The sequence below is a fragment of the Dermacentor silvarum genome, chromosome 6, assembly GCF_013339745.2.
Source record: "Dermacentor silvarum isolate Dsil-2018 chromosome 6, BIME_Dsil_1.4, whole genome shotgun sequence".
Classification (NCBI taxonomy): domain Eukaryota; kingdom Metazoa; phylum Arthropoda; class Arachnida; order Ixodida; family Ixodidae; genus Dermacentor; species Dermacentor silvarum.
The window spans coordinates 146,834,321-146,855,393 of record NC_051159.1 but is presented as its reverse complement, the minus strand read 5'-3'; the positions used below and the strand labels follow the sequence as shown (position 1 = coordinate 146,855,393).

Genomic DNA, 21,073 nt, shown 5'->3' with positions numbered 1-21,073 from the left:
GCGACAGAGCACAATATGTATTTCTTGTTTTCGGACTTGGACAGAGATATCTCGTTAAATACAGTTGTTCTTTTTCTCCTTTCTTGGGTTATCGGTAGCACTTTAATTATTTTAAATAATTTTCCTTGTCCACCAAAGCCTACATTCCTTGGAAAGCCAAATCCCCACGGACAATGTTTATGCACTGCGGTTTAGGAATTACCATTGTTGGTTTGAAATATCGAAGGCGAATAGGGCTTTCATGGATTTTTTCGCCCGTTTTCGTGATGGTCGGCGACCGGGCTTTCTCCAAAAGGCACCAGCACCGAGGGCGCGCGCTCTCGGACAAACGAGTGTGAGGGGCGGGTTCGCCACGAAGCGCTAGCTAGCCCTTTCAGACACACGTGCTCTCCTGCGAGAGCTGTTTCGACGTCTGAATATTTAGATGCCGAGTTCGATGGTGGCTCTGTGTCACGTTCGTCCGCCGCCATGGCTGACGGCTGCGTTCGTCGACGAAGTCTCGCGTCTCCTGCCAAGATGCTCCGTTTTGTCTTGCCCGCTCACCACAACCTCGCTTAAATCCAACTTCGAGAATGAGTCGGTGTTGGCTTGATTTTAGTGCGGTTGGTCGGAGGAGTATCTGGCCTCCGTGGAGCAAACGAGTGCGGAAGAAAGCGCAGGTGCCGCTGCCGTTATCACGCCATCGTCATCGTGCTGTCTTCATTTCGTTGTCGTCATGCGGTTGTCGTTACGCCGTCTTGGTTATGCTGCAGTGGTAGTTGTGCCGTCATGCCGTGGTGGTGTAAAAACATTTAATCAGAAAAGTACAGAGTGTTGCACTATATAGAATCACTTGGGTGGTCTCCCTATTCCGGAAGTCCACTGGAGATGATCGCCGCTCAGGCGTGGGCCACCAATGAGCGTTGAGCTTCCAGGGTAGAGCTGCCAAGTAGGAACTTCTCTCAAGCCTCTCTTGTGGGTAGGGGGAAGGGGGATGAAAAAAAGAAGGGATATGGAGGGGCATATGGCATCACGTGATACGTGTCGAGCAGGACCCCACAATGCGCACAGTAGCCGTGTATACCCGGCATGAAGTGCTGGGCGGCCGCAGGACACAAAAACGTGTTAGTCTGCAAGCGTCTCATAATTCTCTCATCCGCTTTAGAGAGGCCCCTTGCAGGGTCTGGGTAAAGGCGGCGCGAGGTTCGATAATGATGTAGAATTGCGCGGTACTGCGTAAGAGCTGAGGTGCCTGGTGGAAAAGCAGAGTCGGAGGTGGTAATGGCCCGGGAGGGAGAGACGCATGCAGCGGCATGCGCCGCTTCGTTACCGGGGAGACGCGCGTGGCCAGGGGACCAGACGATGCGGACGCAGTGACACTGCCGCTACATAAAAAAAAAAGGTGCTTCCCGCTCCGTACGGGACACGTGGTACGGATGCTGACGAATAGGCCGCGCCGACTCCTCTGTACCTATCCGGTGTTGTGTAACGGGAGCTTTTTTATGTAGCGGATGTGGGAGTGAGTATCAAAGCGCCATGAGGCCGCCCGAAAAAGGTGGGCGGCCAGAGGGGCTATGGTACCATTGAGGTACCGGGAACAGGCGTAGCACGAGTCCGTGATGATGACCATTGAGGTGGTGTGAGAAGCGGCCAAAGCGATGGCCACCTCTTCGGTCAGTGTTGCGTCCGGCGAGCGGAAAGAGAGGCCATCAATCTGGTGACCTTCGGAGATCACTGCGGCCGTAAAGTGTCAGGAGGGAGTTGGTCCCGAGACATCTACATAGAAGACGCCAGGACGATCGGAGTACTGAGTGTGAAGAGAGCATGCTCGGGCTAGGCGTCTGCCGGTGTGTTGAGTGGGATCCATGTTGCACGGAAGAGGTTCAACCCAAAGTTTCTCCCGCCATAGCTCCGAGGCGGAGACAGGGGGAGGTGGGAGTAGAGATCGGGTTCAGTGATAGCCTACCCAGAAGGCGGCGCCCAGGAGTCGTCTAGTACAGGCGGTTGATTTGGTTGACGAGATGGGCCTCCCGCAACTCGTCATTAGAGTTGTGCACTCCCAAGGTCGCAAAGCGGCGATTGGAGATAGCAGTGGGAAGGTCTAGTGCTCGCTTGTGAACCGAGCGGAGCAGTGCGTCCAGCTGGTTCTCGTGGTGGCGACGCAAGCGAAGGTAGGGTGTAGCGTAGAGGACTTGGCTTGTCACAAACGCTTGAGCTAAGCGGAGGGAGTGCCGGCCGCTGAGGACGCCACGTTTGGTGGAGGCCCGCCGAATCATACGGCTAACGTGCTCGCTAGTGCGTCGAAGACAGGCAGTGGTAGAACCAGGGTTGAGATTAGAAGAGATGTGGAGGCCTAATGTGTGGAGTTCTAAGACGACCTGTATGGTGCCAGAAGGGAAAGATATCTGAGGTGGCGGTAGAGATGAGACCGAGAGAAGAGATTATTTGGTAGGGGAACATTCCAGGCCACATGATGAGCCGTAGGTGTCCACAATAAGCGCCGCACGCTGCATGCGGTTGGCGCAATTCGGGCGGGGGAGCCGGAGTTGGTCCGGATGGTAATGTCATCTGCGTATAGAGCGTGGTGTACGTGCTCGACCTTGGCGAGGAGCGAAGGAAGTTGCATCATGGCTAAGTTGAGGAGGAGCGGTTAGAGGACCGCTCCCTGTGGAGTTCTACAGAGTCGATGCGGATGAAGGCGGCGCGATGATAGAGGAATGCACAGATGTACCCGAAAGCCTTAGAGCCACAATTCATGATGCTAAGGTTGGTAAGGATACTGCTATATTTGACATTGTAGAAGGCGCCTCGGAGATCGAGGGCCAGAACGGCTTTCTCATTGTGGCGCATAGTATTAGGAACAATGATGTCGTGCTGGAGTTGGAGAAGGAAGTCTTGTGCCGACAGATGGGGCGAAACCCAAGCATCGAGTCAGCTAATACGCCTTTCCTTTCCAGGGATGCGGAGAGGCAGTCGCGGACCATGGTCTCCATGAGTTTGCCCGCACAGGAGGTAAGCGAGATGGGGCGCAATGCCTCAATGCTGACGGGCTTACCGGGTTTGGGAATGAATGTGACAACCGAAGTGGTCCATTCCGCGAGGAGGGGTTCGCCCTGCCATACTGTGTTGATCAAATGTAAGAGCGAGAGGTATGCGGAGTCAGGAAGGTTGGCCAGGAGAGTGACCGTAATACGATCCGGGCCTGGGGCAGTAACTCACTTCATTTTGGCCAGTGCCGCCTGAAGACCGGGAAGATCAGGAAGCGGAATGCTGATAGCCAGCTAAGGCCGCTGGACTTCTGGACTGAGGGGACCACCCACTGCAGAGCGGAGAAGCTACCTACCCTCGTTTACTCTTTTGCATAAAGTTTATTCTCTCTCTCTCTCTATCAGTGTGAGGTCTGTCGAAAAACGGTAGAGAAGACGAAATTAAAGTTCCTTCAAGCAATGCATGAGGAGGAACCTAGAGCAAAGCTTAGACGAAATTTCGTTTGTTGCAACATTCCCCACATTCGTATTACGTTCTGCAGTGTTGCTTTTAGAATTAGTAGTTCGAAATAGAACTATACATAATACTTGTGAATTTTCACATCACACTGAGCGCTGATTTGATGTCTATACAACATCCACTGGTCCCTTCTTATTATTTTTTAACGGCTCAGCTATTTTAATGAAACTCCACCTTTCTCTTTTCCTTTATTCGGGCAATTTTGAAGAGAGGTTGGCGCCTTTTGGTGGTACCATCTACTGATCGTTGCATCTCAGTCAAAATGTAATGAAAGATGTGCTGAAAAACAATAAATTCAGAGTGCACGAGCGCAATGTTGTGCACATTAGTGCAGGAAACCGCAGGAGATAGCCAGATAAGAAGACACAGAAGATAAATGTCTACAGTTACACAAATAAATAAACGTACATGGAAATGTCCGAGAACACATAAAGAAATTCAAAGTTTTGCGCATTAGTGGTACAGTGTGTTATGTAAGTACACATACTTACATAACACACTTTCTTGAGCTGATGCCTCCTTTCATCATTGAAGCCTTTTAGCGCCTCCGTTTTAGGTCGTGTAAGTTTAGCGGGTAGTGCGAAACGGCGAGAGCGGTATTTCTTTTGCGACTTAAAGACAAAATAGAGTAGCTTGAAACGGCTTACCTTCAAAGTTTGAATCTGATTTCTCCATCCAGCACGTGTCTTTAGCTTCAATTATAACATCCTCATCTCACTCTTTATGCCCTTTCCCATACGCCATAAAATTCCACATTTTATGCTCCGCCAGCAAGTTAAAAATTTTAAGCTGTCAGCCGTGGCCACAAATCTTCTGGCGCTCATGATGCATTGTGTATTATTACTGTTATTTTATTTGAAAATAATATATACATTTTACAGGAAAGGGAAAGCGAGGAGCAGGCTGGCAACTGCCACCGGAAGGGACACAACGCCTGCCTACTCTTCAAAAAGTAGGGGACAGAAACATAGAAATGGAAGATGAAGGGGAGGAAAGAGGAAAGAAAGAGCAAGATTACAACTCTCAAAGAATTCACACGAAGAAGTCACACACAGTAGCCGGTCACTGCAAGTTACGCTACAAAAAATGTTAAATAGAAGTAATAGTCTCAGACTTTCAAACGTTAACCTAAGTTAGTTCATTCTTGAAAAGTAAGGAGAGCGCGATGAGCCTGATCGCGTCGAGACGCACAACCACTGGGGTACTAACATTCGTCGAGCGTCGTACACCGCAGGCCAAGGAGATGATAGTCCCTCACTAGCGACATGCGCGGCTCACTGAAAGCGGGACACTCCAATATCAGCTGCTAAAGTGCCTCGCAGCAAACGCAAGGCGTGCGTGATGGACTGGCCACACGTCCTTGTCGATATAAACGATCACCTACGTTCACATATCCAACCCTTCGCTTTAGTTGTTGCGCTCCAGCGCGACGAGACAAGCCTTGACCGCGAACGCGGGGCGGGAACGTTTGATTTGCGGCGCGCTGGTCTGGATGCTGCTGGAGTAGGTGGCGACGAATCAGCAGACGAGTGCCATCAAGCTTACACAAAATTTCAGGGCCAACACAGTCGCTATGAGCGCAAGTGGATGCCAACCGATCAGCGTCTTCATTTCCGGCGATCCGTACCTTTGAAGGTATTCAATGGGCAGCGAGAGATACGCCGCGTGCACTGTTTAAGGCAAAGGCAAATATAGAATTTACTACACATAATGCCAGCGTACCTGAGTGGTTTGCGAAGGGTAAAAAACAGCAACCAACCGCCACGGTCAGGAAAGTCCGGGAGGATGCGAAAATAAAGCTTCTTTTTAAAAAACGCTACAAAAAAGTCGCAGTTTCGCCCGAAAGGCGAAGCATCAATTGCTCTAGCAAATTAGTAGAGAGCAATACGGTGTAGGGATAGTAGGTTTATCGGCTGCGTAAACTTGGACACATTCGCTTACTAACTGAATGATGCATGATGCCAATGTCGCATGATGCCAATGTCGCATGATGCCAATATCGCATGATGCCAATGCGCAAAAGCAAACATGAATAGATCACGCTGGATGACCGCAGACTACCACTGTCAAAACGCTGGCGTGAGCAAGCGTGTTGGCATCAGCGAGCGAAGATTCGTGTGGTCTGTCGCTTCAACGGAAACTGAGTGGCGAAAGCACAGCGCATACAAAGGTAAGAGCTGTGCGGAGATCGCTTTCAAGACTGGGGGCATTTTACATATTCATAGGATATAAATATGTAAGATACGGTACATTTTATATATTTATAGGATATTTAGAGGATGTTAACTTTGTTTGCTTCAAGCCGGCGATCATAACCGCACTTGACTCGTAGCACGGACACGGCGTATTATTGTTCTCTCCCCTTTCGCAGCGTGTTTAAAACGAAACAAGCAATCGCGTTCGCTTGTTTCATTTGAATCCAGCACCGACACTTTGCGAGGATTCTATTCCATTCACCATTCTTGGTTGGCTCTCCCATCGGTGTACCGCAGCTATTGCCGAGTTCGGCCACCTGGCTAGGCCTATGAGAATAGATTAATATATTTAACAGGAAACAATCGTCACAGTACTCGGCGTTGACCTGTAATCAGCGCAGAACAAATGGATTACCTTGGAACACACGGAACGCCTCTTATCTATAACAACTAATAACGACGTGCCTGCTAATGGGGTCTCGCGACGACGGTCTAATTGAGGGTGCAACGTGCGCACGTGCAGCAGAATTACTTCGTGACGTCAAGCGGAATGTCCTGTGTACTCACGTGGTGTACACCTAAGGTTCCATCGGAAGATGAGCCAGTGATACAACTGTTGAAATGCCGTGTGCCGTTAATATTTGTTGTTGGTGCAGTAAATTAATATTTTTTTCTTGCTCTTTATTTTATAAATGTTGGCTCTCTCCCTCTCTGGCTCACACTTAGCAAAACCCAGTGAACCATTAATGTACTATAGATGTCCATAGAACATCATGTTTGAGACATATCACACATCCTATAGATATCTATATTTCTCCAAACAACATTACAAATACATACCATGGATAATCTAAGTCCCATCCAGATCACGTTGCTGTCACGTTGAAAGGATGTCGCAGCTGGACATAAGTAACCTGTAATAGATGTTCTTTTTGGGGATGCAGGAGGTCCATAGAACATCTAGTGGATCTTTGCTGCTAACGCTTTAATGAGCTGTATACCTGCAAGTGCCACAGCAGATGTACTATTGAATACAAATAAAATGCGAACAGCAGAGTGTGTGGCCAAAACGTAACTAAAAGCACAGTGTGTGGCGTCGGCCAGCGATGACTCTACACATGCATGTGGTTTCGATGCGGAGTGCGGGGCTGCTTGTCCTAGTGCGTATTACGTCACCTGTATTTTGTTTGAAGCTTGTATTCTCACCCCGCCATTGCAGTGCCATTCCTATCTGATTACCTTTAAGGTGGCTAGCACTGTTGTTGCGCATCCAATGCAATACATTGTTCGTGCTATTCAAATTACGACTAGACACTGGCAGCTTTGATGGTGCTAACAAAAGCAAAGCAATGCACGTTAGCAAGCTGAGTGCATATGCCACCTATATCACACTACAGATGTAGCGATGGTGCTAGTCACCATAACACTGTACTGCCAGGTGGGTATGGCACTGCCGAGGAGAGATGAGAAAACAACTTTCGGACAAAATACGGGTGACGTTTATCGCAATAGGGCGAGCAGCGCTGCACTCTTCCTTGAGAACTACATCCCCACGCACGTGCACAACGACTGGCCGACGACATGCGCCGTATACCTTTAGTTATGCTTCGGCCACACACTCCGTTGTTAGCATTTAATTTGTCCTCGATGGTACATCTGCTGAGGCACACTAATGGCACAGTTACCCCCAGTGTCGGCATGTAGCTGGTGACTTTGCTTGAAATGTTTTGTTAACGTGTAAACGTGTGAATGTGAAAATATAAATTGCAACACTTATTAAGATGAAATCCTTAGATGGCTCAATGGTAAAAAAATCCGATGTCCAGTGTTGCAGCACCAAAATTGGGGATTGAACCTTCAACATTTGGTGTTAATTAGGTCGAAGCGAATTACGGCATAGTTCATTAAGATAGAGTTAATTGAGGCACTCTAATCCACGGCCTTTGTTGGGAGTCGAAACCACTTGGAGATATGGGCGAACCGGCCACATCTCCAAATTGGAGATCTCCAAATTGGATTCCAATTGACATGGTGAAGGTAAAGTCGAACCCACTACCTTGGGTGTTCATTAGAGCGAAGTTACTTAAGGCAAGTTAATTACGGCAGAGTTAATTAAGGCACTTGAACTCTCGACCTTTGATAGAAGTCGAACCCACGACTTTTGGTGGTAATTAAGACAAAGTTAATTAAGATACACTTAAGGCACTCAAACCCTTGACCTTTGGTGGGAGTAGAGCCCGCAACCATTGGTGTTAATTATGAAGAAATTAATTAAAGCACAGGTAATTAAGACACTCGAGCCCACAACTTTGGTAGGAGAAAACAATAGAAGTAACAACGCATGCGAATGAAAATGACAAATATTTTAATTAATGCTTCGTGAGTGCGCAGGCTTGCGTGAGGCAGTGCGTGCCTTCATCCTCTTCAGTGTTCGCTAAAGTGACTGTCAACTTTTATCTATAGTTCTAGCGCTCATCAAAATGCGAAAACTGTGCTAACAAAACCGTAAATCCGCATTTTGATCATTATGCATCATTACAAATCCTGCAATGGATAAATGAAAAATAGTGAGTTCAGTAAGCACTAGGTAAAGAACACCAGTGAAACTCACAATGTCATACCAATGTTACTTTTTTATTTATACAACTGATAAAGCTTTATTACAAAAATGATCGGCCCCCATGTATGAAATTATTCATTACATATGTTCTCGCTGTATACAAACAGGTTAAACGTGGAACTAAAAAAAACGTAATTAAAAACAGATTCTTGAAAATTAAACTTCATTAAAACACAAGTAACGAGTAGGCCCAAAATGACTAGTAGGCACAGTGCCACAATTATAATTAAAAAATAAAACTGATTAGTAAGAGGAAGTATCACATACTAATTAATGACCAAAAGTGCATGGTCTGCTTGCCAGCACCTGCTTCTGGGGCCAACGTATTCAAGATAGAAAGCCAGTACTTTCTAGCTGCATTGAAAAATATATGGTAAGATAAATTCCACGCAAGCACAATCCAGAGATGGAATGTTCATCTTGATAGGCAACTTGGTCAGGCAGCTTCTAGATCACAAAAGTGCCAATAACATAATGCTGCCAGGGACTTAGATATAGGCATTGCAAATGAGAAATATCCCCGACACTTGAAGAGGAACGCCGGAAACCAAGCGATACAAACATGTGCGAAAATTAACCATCAAAACATTGCCTCCAGGACATTCCCGTAAGCGCTCCGCAAGGCGAACAAATGTACCACAAATAGCAGTCAGAAGCACAGCTCTAAATTTCAGCACGCAAATGTACAGTTCTGCCTAGTATATACGTACTTGGGCCATGGTCAACCGCACAAAAGTCGAAAAGACACAAATAAAGCACACGCTGCTCGCGCCCGGAACATTGCTGCGCACTTGCATCGAGGCGCGTGTTGCTGAATTGATATCAGTAGCGATGCGAAGTCAAAGCTATTGCTAGTTCAAGCTTCTTTTTTTCTTTATAAACTGTCGTAATACATCAGCAAGTTAAAGGTTACGTATTTTCAACAGTGTACTGGTATATATAACTGAAAAATAAAGCATCTTTGTATGAGAAAGAAAATGACGCAACCGAGACCGAAAGCATAGTGAAAAAATGGCGAAAGTATTGGCGTTTGCGCGCGGTGTCCGGCAGAAACATTACTAGACCTCCAGCAGTGCGTGCAAAGGTCGTGCTAAATTGCAAAATAATTAATGAAATGCTTTTGCTCTCCTAGCTTCCCATTGTTAGGCATTAAAGAGAATTTGCTTGTATTTCTGCGGCATAGTGCGTGCATCTACTCATAACGCACAATGTATGATCAATGCACGAGAGCTTTGAATGTGCAAGAGATGTCCAAATCATAAGGACATTCGACGTCCTCTGGATGACCCTTGACTGCCACGTACTAGTCGAACATACTATAGATGTAAACTGGACGTCGTTAAATGTCTTGGATATTTGGTCTTTTGTGGTACATCCAATGGATATTTGTGGTTCACTGGGTAACAAGACAAACTTCTATTGTTTTTAATCAAAGTTTATTTCACCTCACAATTATGTTGCTACAGTACCAGATCACATTGGGGAAGGAAATTGTTCAGCAGAAGCGAGATCTAAGCTGTTCTCGTTTCATCGTTCGGCTCCAGACTCAGCGTGTGCCCAATCAGCAGCCAGCACCCAACTTAGCGTAATGCAAGAAAATATCCCACCATGACGATACACTCGACCTCGGACACGTTCTCCAAAAATCACATCCCTTGGTGTTATTTTTTTTGTTTTTTTTTCTGCTGTACACAATAAGTTTGACAAATTCAAGCGGGAAGCCGTGTTTCTTTTATTTGTTTTGTATTTTTGTTAGTTTTTCTGTCTGTTGGCTTGTTAATAAATTGATTTCGAATAAATATATCCCACATGCTCTATTTCGTTGTTTTCGTCTGAACAATACTTCGTCTTTTGCTATGAATAACAACGTCCTATGTAATTTAAAGGGTGTTCCCGCTCTGGACTATTTATTACTCATGACATTTGACATTTGTTAGAGTTGTGGGCTTAGACTCATCGTATGTTACTGCGCTCATTCGAAGGAAAACTCCCCCTATCATATCCGTCTATTTCCTTAACACGATATCCACTGCCCCGTTTTCAATGCCCTGTGCAATATTGAACTTGTGAATGCTAGTGATACAAGTGAATACTGAGGATGAATAGAGTGCTCGATGTGTGTTTAGATGTAGGACCACACACGCCCTTCTCTCATGCTGCTTAGCCGTATTTTAAAACTAATAAGAACGCGCGCGAGACGCCATTTTTAAAATTGTTATTGCAAAGCAGGCGCACCTTTTTTTACAATGCCGGTCATCTTACTAAAGCGCATACATCCAGGAAAACAACAAGAAAAAGGTTAGAGAGAGAGACACTGAGGTCATGCAGTGTTTTAATCCGGCTTTCGGATCCCTTTTTGGGTAAGGGACTAAGGGCATTCAAGTATTAAAGATGAAGCGGAGGAAACAAGAATGAAAACATACGGAAATTTCCTCATAAACGCAAAAAAAACATGCAACAACTACTCTAGGCTGTCATTTTTTTTTTTTTTTTGCCCAATGGCTTCGTGTTGCACAAATAATATTCATTGCTCAAGGCGAAAACTGTTTTTTTTCTACTGTACAAATGGATGGAGCCGTTGGAACATCCGGTTCCCCGCTATGAAAATATGAATCGCTTGACGAAAAAAAAAAGTCAATTGCTAGCCCCGTTGACGGATTCCTAATGTGATGTCCTTGGCCGTGAGGACGCTGAATCCATTGTGGAATTCCAGAGGCACCTGAAATACAAGGTCAAGTAGCATTAGCTTACTTTCTCAAAAGCAAAGCGCGTGGCCAGGGGCGGGTATGCAGAAACAAAAGTGAAACCTCACGAAGAACAACGTCACCCCACACTCCCAAAGGTTAACTCCTAATTAAAAAAAAAAAAAAAAGCTAGGGTGACACAAAGGATAATCTTAAGGCACTGGTTAAGCAGGGACCCATACGTTGTGAAGAAGTTATAGCCTGTAATACAGCCTTTTCACGACGTATGAGTAACTGTGCATGTTTCACCAATCTGTAAAACTTATACTTAGTAATTCTCCGTTGTATACCAATACATACTAGCGGCAGTTTTAATGGCGCGCCGTGTTTCTGGGGCATTAATGTAACCTGTAATGAATCGCGCGGAAGCCTTTGACACCCCGGTTGACATTATTCCTCGTGATTAGTATTCTTTTGTGTTATTAGATACCCGTGTTTCAGACGTACTGAGATGGGACTTCAGACCCTACCACCAATCATAGGTGGCGCTAGGACAGAGCGATTGCGAGCAGCTCTTGCAAGGCTATAGAACCGCCTGCAGCAAGACACACCTCCTCGTCCTCTTTCTCCTCCTCCTGTGATACTTCCCTACGATGCGTATATTCTCAGAACAACCGCTAAAGGCTGCAACGCGCAAAGCCCCCAAGTTCATGCAAGCGCTAAAACTCACTTTTGTCTTTTCAGTCCGAACCACCTTCACGTTGCGGATGGTGTACAGGATGGACAGCTTCACGGCTTGCAGGGCGAATCTCATGCCGATGCAGTTGCGGGGCCCGGCTCCAAACGGCAAGTACGTGTACGGTTGTATGGACTCTACGTTCTCGTCGCTGAACCTGCAAGAAATTGACTATCCATGTTGTTCCCACCACCTCCGCTGCAGCCATGCGCGCATCTAGGGGGTGGGGGAGGGGGGGTCGTGACGCCGCCGTCCCACCCTCTTCCCTTAAGATCTGTGCGCTCAGCGCCAGCGTATGGCCTGTGAGAAGCTCATTAAGGGCTTCCGGCAAGCTGTTAGTGTTATTTTGCACTGGAGAGACAGGAAAGGTTTAATTAATGGGTATTCAAGAGAAACCGAGAAAAAGTTTCTGTTCCTTTTATATCCAGGCAGACCTGACATTGAGCTGCACTACTGCTGTCTGTATGCATCAGGATATGACTTGCATTGGGGCTGGCTCAGAAGTAAAGCAGCATGCTTGCGTACATGCATACCAACTCCTTTTGTTTAAAAAAGAAACGCGGCCTTAGATCGCTCACTGGAACATGCACAAACGTATTATTATTATTATTATTATTATTATTATTATTATTATTATTATTATTATTATTATTATTATTATTATTATTATAGTAGCAGTAGTAGTTGTATTGATCGTGAGCATGTGTGCAGTTATCCTCATCATCTATCGATATCTCAAAGTCACACCTGCCCCCCTTGAAAAAAAACCTGGATCGGCGCCTTTCCGCACGTAGCACATCAAGCACAATTGGCCACTACCACAACGTCATTAGGTATGGAATAGCTCCTAGGCGTTGCAAAATTTTTGGCTTACCTTTCTGGGTCAAACTTTAATGGATCAGGAAAGTACTGTGGGTCGTAGTGCATGGAGTAAACGGGAATGGCTACCAGCTCTCCCTTCTTCACCTTCACTCCCGTGTCTCCGAGAACGTAGTCTTCATATGGGGATCGCTCAATTCTGGAAATAAGAACGCAAAATATGTTTTTCACATTTGAGTGGCAAAATATGTTTTTCACATTTGAGTAGTACGTCTGATGGACATTAACCCACCCCCCAACCCGGCCTTCTTGTAAAGGCGGCGATTAGACATTCTTGTAATTCTTAGTAATAGGCGTTAGCTGGGCTTTTCATCAGGGGAGCCAAACTATCCCCCCCCCCCCCTCCATACCTCCACCAACTTTCATCGCGTGCTATACACACACAGATATTTTGCGGACATTCAACGAGAAATGAGAAGCCACCATAGAATGTCTTCTTTATAATTTATTAAATATTCGCTTATCACACTTCTGGATTACAATGCACTAGGCGTCTTGGCAATGTGCATTTGGTTCACAGATTACTTTAAACAACCTGCAACTAGGTACCAGGCCCTATAAATACATAGTACAAAAACGATATGATCGAATTTCTCTTTTTGTAGAAGAAAATCCACGATGTGTTGACTGTCCCCCAGTCATAAATGTATAGGCTCAATTTGAGAACATTCTTTATCGCAAAGGGGGAAAATAATAAGTTACATCTTCCTAGAATCTTTTTCGGTGAGGCTTGTCTTATAGTGCATAGATGTTTCATTATAAAAGCACGGAGGCCCTTCCTTGAAAATAAACATAATCTGCACAACAATCTTCCATTGTGCTTTTTCTAGGCAGTATATGCATTAAACGCCAAAGTATGTTACTAAACATAAATAATATGTTGGCACGCTGGTGGTTGCCAGATTGCTTATGGAATGGCCTGAGCAACAATACTTTCCAAATGCACCATAATACAGATAAATGATACCGAGCCGACAAGAGTTTGAAATAGATACAAGATACTATCAAATCAAGTGTAACCGATATGATACTTGCCATTTCTATCTTAAAATACTTCCATACATCAGGTAATTTCTTATTATATAGGGCTGCTGCAAGCTTGCAGGTTTTAAAATTTTATCCTCTCCCACCAGCAGTTCCTTTCAAATTTGTTCTATTAACATGTAAAAACCTTTTGCGACATTATAATCAGGTATTATACTGCTATTCTGCAACAGGGTATGGGGCCGATTGACCTGACTTGCGTCAAATCAAGGACGGTCATTAGCCGCCCTCTACTCTTCGGCAGACACTTCAAATAAATTCGGCTTACTAACGGCTACAAATGGAATCGGCTTACTAACGATCAAGTGCTACAGCAATCTCTGATGTCGTTCACCAGAAGCCTCAGTGTCCATTAACATTTATTTTCTGATGTATTCATTCCTTGTTGCACATATAGTTACTAATTTCTTATTGTTATCAACTTTATGTCCCTTATATTTTGTATTAATCTGTTCAACCAATATAAACCTTACTGTACTGCTATGTCTACTCCTATGTTGCACTGCCATCACTTTTTGTCTCTAATGCTGATCCATTTTGTTTGCTTACTCATCATTTGCGGCCTTTGTTTTTTCTGGCTTTTTTGTAAATATTTAATCCGTGCTTGTATCTGTACTCCCACCCTGCGAAAATGCCTTCCTGGGATTGTAGTATCAATAAAAAAATTGATCTGCAATCATCTGCATTCATTCGATCTGCAACGAGACAGTTCAGTGAATGTTCTTACCGTGTCGCTGGAGGATACATTCGAAGAGACTCGGAGACAACGCAGTGAAGGTACTTGAGCTTTGTGACCACGTCCAGGTGGGGGTGTTCACCCTGATGCAATACAGAAAATAACAGCGTATCATTGAAGGGAAGCCAGAGACATTGCAACTTTCAAGTATGCTTGAGGTTTTTTTTTTGTTTTGTTTTGTTTTTTTCAAATGCGCAGACTTGCACTTTCATGAACGCCGAAAAATTTGACTTTCGAAACATAGACAACAGCACTGTGAACGTCCTGCAAAGCCATCTTATTTCACTCGATTAAATATTGGGGAGAACTCCGTACGCTCGTTACTAAAGTGTAGGGTATATTGGCTAACATCCTACTGTTCGCTCACCGCTGACATAACAATTAAATAATCGTTCCTAAATTAATGAATGGTTCGACAGCGACAATAGCTATACAAAACGGCTTTTAAAGGCCCCCCGTAGCTCAGCTATACTAAACGCTCCTAATACGTCCATAGCTGAACTAGAGTGTACTAGAATGGGATTGGGTCCAGTGGACGCCTTGGCAAGCGCAGAGGGTAAAACAAACAACAAATGTTGAAATTGCGGCGGCGCTGCCGTCGCCTTATTCTGAATCTCCCGTCAATAAACATTGACTCCGGCTGTTTCGGCAGCGCTCATTGAGCGAGGCGAGCTCACGGTTTGAGTAGCTGTTGTCGGCTCGACGCACCGTCGTTGTTGCGGCGTTTGCATTCTTTCGCTGCTCTTTTTCCATTTTATTTACAATTGATCGGTGGGAAATAATATCAGTGTTGCCGCCACCGAGTATCCGCCTGTGAAAGCTCCATGCAGCAGCGGTAGGGTTTCCGACGCGACAAGCATCCGGCCGGCGCGCGGCGCCGCTCGTTCGGGTGAAAGCGACGGTTGGCGCCACCGATTTTTCAATAAAAAAAAAGCCTGAGCGGGGAGCCTGCGTTGGACCCACTCCCATCTAGTTCACTCTAGCTAAACTTTGTGATCGATTCCAAAGTGCAGCGCTTTGTCTTCCTCTAAGATAGCGTTCATCAAGCCCATAGCAAGGAGAGGGCGGGGCGGGGAGGAGGCCCAGGGCCCAGCCACCCAGCCATCACGGCAGGTAGCTGCAGAATAGTCATCATGTAAGCACTGCACGGCTTCTGGTGGAATGCAGCTATGAATAACTCACAACTTCATGATATATCTGCTAATTAATGATAAACAATTGATAAAGTCAGTACGCGAAAGCGTTGATTGGTCCATGTAATAAGAAAAAAGTAACTTGGACTGCTTACGTGAACTTCGAAACACTCGTCGACTTCCTCCCTCAGCTTCTCCTGCACGTCGGGATGGATGGCTAGCAAGTACAGTGTGAACGAGATGACAGTTGAGGTTGTGTCTTGGCCAGCGATGAAGAACAGGACGCACTGCGACATTGATTCGTCCTCCGTCAATGCTGCAAGAAAGAAATTACGTCGACAGTGTCATAGAAATGGTTTCGTGAATAACCAGAACTACGAACAAATTACACGTAGTGGGAAATATACAGAGAAACGCTGAACCCATCTGTACTGTAGAATAGCGCCTCAAAACGACAAATCTGATGTTGGTTGACTCTGCTCTTTCACTCACAATAACTGACTCATAAGCCATAGGTCATGTTTTTTTTTTCTTTTTTTTTCCTGCAGGAGACATGTGTATGCAGGCTTACTGCTTTCGGTTCGGTTCATGGCGTGAGCATAGTGATTGCTGCTTCTATATTCTTAAAGGTTGCAGATATTGTCATCGAACTCTCATTTAGTTCTGTAATATAAATGCTTGAAATCATCGCTGAGTATCGTGAAGCATACTACAATGTTCCAATCCACGCACTGGACACTATTTGATAACAACGTGTTTTTGCATCAGTTTTATTAAAGGAACACTAAGGAGAAACTGTAAATTAGTCCAGGCATATCAAGTTTTCCATGAGAACTCTACTTTAGTTAATTTTGTGATAATAGGTTATTTATCACAAGCTAAAAATGATGACCAAACTTCCGTTTCAGTAATTTCTCGCCGGTACCAGAAGACATCGCAGCTGAAGGCGACGAAGGGACTACTTAGGTTTTATTGCGATAGCGATTATATGGACACTTCAACCGGATTTCTGCCGTCGTCGTCGTCGTCGCCGTCGCCGTCGCCGTCAGGTTCCCTATAGATAAAATCTGCGCCGCGCGCCGTATGCCCGAGAGGAAGCGTGCGGGGACGCGCGCTATCACGGAGAGCGAACGCATTCCATCTCCCAGGCGCAAGCAAGGAAGCAGGAAGCCAGCGCCGGAGGGAGCGGGGGGGGGGGGGGGGGGGGGCGCACTTTTACTCTGCCAACAACCGCGCTCGTCCGCACCGTCTCTTATCTCCACACGGCTCTGACCTTTATGCGCCGTGCATTCGCCGCTCAGTTTCCGTTGAAGCGATAGACCGCACGTACCTTCGCCCGCTGCGGCGTATGCTTGCTGCCAGCGTTTTGACAGTCGTTGTCTGCAGTCATTCAGTGTGATCTATTCGTGTTTGTTTGTGAGCGCTCACACCACGCTTGTTCATTCAGTTAGTAATCGTCGGGCCACATTTTCAACGCACGCTACACATCCAATGCTGCCCGGATCGGCAGTGCAGCGCTACAGGTGTGTCCCTTCGCACGCGCTGCCCACGGGAAGCGCTTCTCATCAACGCCACCGTTTCACACGCGCCTTCTCGTGGTCATCGAGTCTCTCTTCATGTCGGTCTACTTACGCCGCAGCACACCTGCTTACTTAATCAGCTCATGTTTACTACAATTCATATTGCTACCAAAGCCGCTCACCTTACTTCGTATGACATTGCTGTGTTGCTATCGCATTCATTGCTTCGCCCTTAGGGCGAAACTGACATTTTTTATTTAAAAGAAACGGGCTTGGACAAGAGGCTGTGACAGTGATGTCACGTACCAAGCAAGAGTGACACACTGTGACTGAAGATGAGTGTGCTCTGCTCTTTCTCTCTCTCTCTCTCCTCCCCATCTTTCATTCCCCCTCATCCCACTCCCATGTGTAAGGTAGCAAACCGGTTGTGCTGAACTGGTTAACCTCCCTGCCTTTCCTTCTCCACTCTTTCCTTCCTTCCTTCTCGCCGGTGCACCGAGCCCTAATACGTCAGTGTGACGTCATGAATTTCGATTTTTCTTTTTTTTTGTTATTGTGACCCGGTATAAGTTCTCAGAACCTTTTTTCAGTTCGGTCGTTGGTTCGTTTACATTACATTGTAGTCCATCTTTACCGATAGGTAATCAACTATAGGCCAAGCAGACGCCATCAATATCCATGACATCACGTTGAGTTAGTGTGGAATTTTCAGGGTGACGTCTCTACCCGTCTATCGTTCTTGCGCCATTTGTGAATTATCGTTTCCCCTCATCTACGACAAATATATGGAATCGGTATAGAACACGAAAGTGAAACGTGTCTTCACAGAAGTAGTGTAATGTTTATTGCACATTGATATATAATGTCTATTGGTGTTTTGTGGCTAAAGCGCCCTTAGGCGTTGATGCACCCACGCTGACGCCTGGTGGCACGTCTCCTCCATCACGACTACCAACGTCGATGACCATGAGCAACCGTCGTGCATATGGAAGCTGCACTACGCTGCACACGCTAGCACAACGCGAAAGACGAAGCACGTAACTGACACACTAATACAACGCGCAAGACAAAGCACGTAACTGAATCGTCACCGAGTCAAATCAGCGCGTACAGCGCGTCGTAATTGCAGCCTCCGCGATCAACTTCAGAAACATTTTCAGAGCTAATTGCGGAGGCCACGCTCCGCTGTGCTGAGTACGGTGAACGCCACCTAGGTGGCGTTGGTAGTGCTTCTTGATGCCAGCGTCCCTTCGAATGCTGGCATCGAGGAGTCGTAGTGCTGAGACCACCGAAGCGTTCACTGTCGGTGCGCGTTAGTGTCATAATGCAGTACTTCTCTTTTCTGCTCGTAGGCGGCGGCACCGCCCCGAGCAAGAGCGCGGGTACACGGAGGAGTGTTAGATATATAAGGCGCGTCTGTGTAGCTCTCTGCAAATGCGTTTGTGGCGCAATGGGTTAAACGCTCGGCGATCTATCGTCGCGGACCGAGAGGTCGTGGGTTCGATTTCCAAATTTTGCATGTTTGTGGAACTTTTTCTTCTGGTTTCTTTCTTTGTATTATGTTCGTGTACATTGCAAGAACGTCATTCCGTATTTCCGTATGACGTATTTCCGTGACGGAAATACGTCAGAACGCCCGCGTCAGAACGCTCGCGATACTGACGTATTTCCGTGACGGAAATACGTCAGTGAAGTCTTGGTGGACCCCGGCATAAAACAGTTTCGTGTTAAAATGCTCTGTTTTAGTATTTTAGAAATGTAATTTAGTACAGGTCAACCTATTTCGCTCTTTGGCGTCCCTCTAAAGCGCTCAGCGCATAGTCGCAAAGGCTTGAACAACACGGATGGCGAAAATCTTTCGGTGAATTGTGTTATTCACGCGCTGCAAACAGATAATCGTACCTACATCCTTATTAACATTCACTTTATTGTATTCTCCTCTCTTGTAATGGTCGCTGTCCTTCATTTGTGATGCAGAGTCTACGGGTTGTTTTGTGCAGTTAAAGGGACCCTAGGCACTTTTTACCAAAGTCGAGAAATGCATTTGAAGTTACGCTAGACTATTTGGTTGGTAACGATTTCATTGATAGTCCTGCAGAGCTTTTGCCGACGGGGCCGTAGATCACCCACGTGGGGAAGTCGAGGTGATGCCTCGCCGCCGCCTCCCGGGCCTGCTGGACGGCCCAGAGTTGATCGCCAAGGCTGGGACTGCGCAAGGCAGCGGCCCACCGCGGAGGAAGGGTTCCAGAGTTAGCACAGTATGGGTTCTCGTTACAGTCCCAGAGCATGTGAGGTAAAGTGGCTATCTCAGTGTGGCAGACCTTTCATATATTTGTCGGGTATGTACTGGGGTAGATCTACGTCTGTGGTATCGTGCCGGGCTAGGCTACGTTAGCGTCTGCAGTTGTCTGAAGGCCACCGCCTGCGCCCTGTCCAGCTTGTCGCTGGGCGGAGGGGAGGTTCGGCGGGCCAGGCAGAGGGCCTTGGTAATTTCGTTGTAGCTTGCCAAGTAGTCTTTGGTGTTGTCCCATGGACGACGGTCGCCGGCGCGGTTCGCGAGCTCGCGCGCTTTGGAGTGTGTCATCTCGTTTCGGTTGCGATGCGTGTCTGATACTTCTCCCATGTGCGCTGGGAACCATTGGATTCTGGTTTGAAATTCTACCTCCCGTTGGACATCGCGATTGCTCAGCACTCGGGCCGCTCTCCGTGAGATCCATCCTTCGGCGAAGTTTCTGACTGCTTTTCCTGAGTCGCAGAGTACCGTCGTGCACGTCGGATCCGTGAGGGCCGAGTGCCACCGCCGCTTCCTCCGCTTCTATACTGCACGCGCGCATTCTACACTTGCCGATATGCGCATTGTGCCTTTCAAATCAACGACCGCAACCACGAATCGCGAGCGTTCTGCGTATTCCGCGGCGTCAAGGAACCGTGTCCCCGGTTCGTCTCCGTGGGTGGGGCGGAGTGCTCTGGCCCTGGCCACCAGTGGCGCACCGATGGGGGGTGATTCGAAGGTTGTATCCCCCCCCCCCCCCCTGAGGCCGAGTTACCTCCCCCATTTTGGTTTAACCCTTCTTTCCTTGCGCCTTTGAGTACTGCAACTAAGATGTAAGACGCGCAATCATCTGCACACTAGCAAACTTGCGCAAAAATAGAATTTTTTGACGATTTCCCGTGAAGAAATTGAAATTGGTGCTGTTTAGATGGTATTGGCAAACTGTCGACCCCCCCCCCCCCCCTGGCAGAGATATTGGGTGCACTACTGCTGGCTACCCTTCTGCCCCGGTTGTGTTCCGGGTGGACGTTCCGTGGAATCGGGTCGACTCTTAACGTTTGTCTGATCGCGTCCGGAACGGCGACTTTTTGTCCCTGTTGTGTGTGGTAACGGATGTCGAGACTTTCCATGATCTGGAGTCCCGCTGTCGTGCCCGCTAATATTTATAGTTGTGAAGTACGCTGCGCCTCGGCGATTTCCCTCGGCGTGTTGTGAAGCCCGAGCTGGAGCAAGCGGTGCGTGCTGGTGGACTGGGGTAGACCCAGTGCTATCTTGTACACCCGGCGGATGACGACGTTATCTTGGTTTCTCCTCCCTTGTACCAGTTGTGGAATGCCGCGACGTACGCAATCTGGCACATGACAAAAGAGTGTATGAGTCGTGCGAGACTCGCCTCTCTCATTCCGGTTTTTCTGCTAGTGACCCTCTAGAGGAGAGCAATGCCTTCTTCAATGTCTTGCACTACGAATGCTACGGTGGAGTGGGACGGGCCCACAACGCTCCGCCTAGTGAACGTCACCTTGGTGCGCAGTTCAACATTGATTTTGGATGTTCACCTAAACGCCACTATTTGCGATTTTGGCACCTACGGCGCGCCAAATGCGATGGCCCCCAGTGAGCCGCAATGCGCTCAGCGAGCGAGCTCATCGCTGAACGGCGTGGTAGCCGCGGATACACTACGTAGCAGACCGTCGCTACGTGCAACAATAGTGCGTGTGTGCAGCGTTTGCTTTGTGCACGACAGGGCTGGAGTGCACGCACGCGCTCA

General features: G+C 47.0%; 1 protein-coding gene and 1 long non-coding RNA gene across 2 annotated transcripts in view; one reads left to right on the top strand and one right to left on the bottom strand.

Moving 5' to 3' along the window:
* Positions 1-10,696, top strand: part of LOC125946423 (uncharacterized) — a 64,501-nt gene extending 53,805 nt beyond the window's left edge. The window contains exon 2 of the long non-coding RNA XR_007467575.1: positions 10,621-10,696. This is a non-coding gene — a long non-coding RNA (uncharacterized LOC125946423). The remainder of the gene's footprint in view (positions 1-10,620) is intronic.
* Positions 8,024-21,073, bottom strand: part of LOC119456163 (cytochrome P450 3A41-like) — a 48,407-nt gene continuing 35,357 nt past the window's right edge. The window contains exons 10-14 of the mRNA XM_037717789.2: positions 15,669-15,829; positions 14,372-14,463; positions 12,596-12,739; positions 11,716-11,878; positions 8,024-11,020 (exon numbers count right to left, since the gene is read on the bottom strand). Of these exons, the coding sequence (XP_037573717.1) occupies positions 10,943-11,020; positions 11,716-11,878; positions 12,596-12,739; positions 14,372-14,463; positions 15,669-15,829 (638 nt within the window). The 3' untranslated portion in view covers positions 8,024-10,942. The remainder of the gene's footprint in view (positions 11,021-11,715; positions 11,879-12,595; positions 12,740-14,371; positions 14,464-15,668; positions 15,830-21,073) is intronic.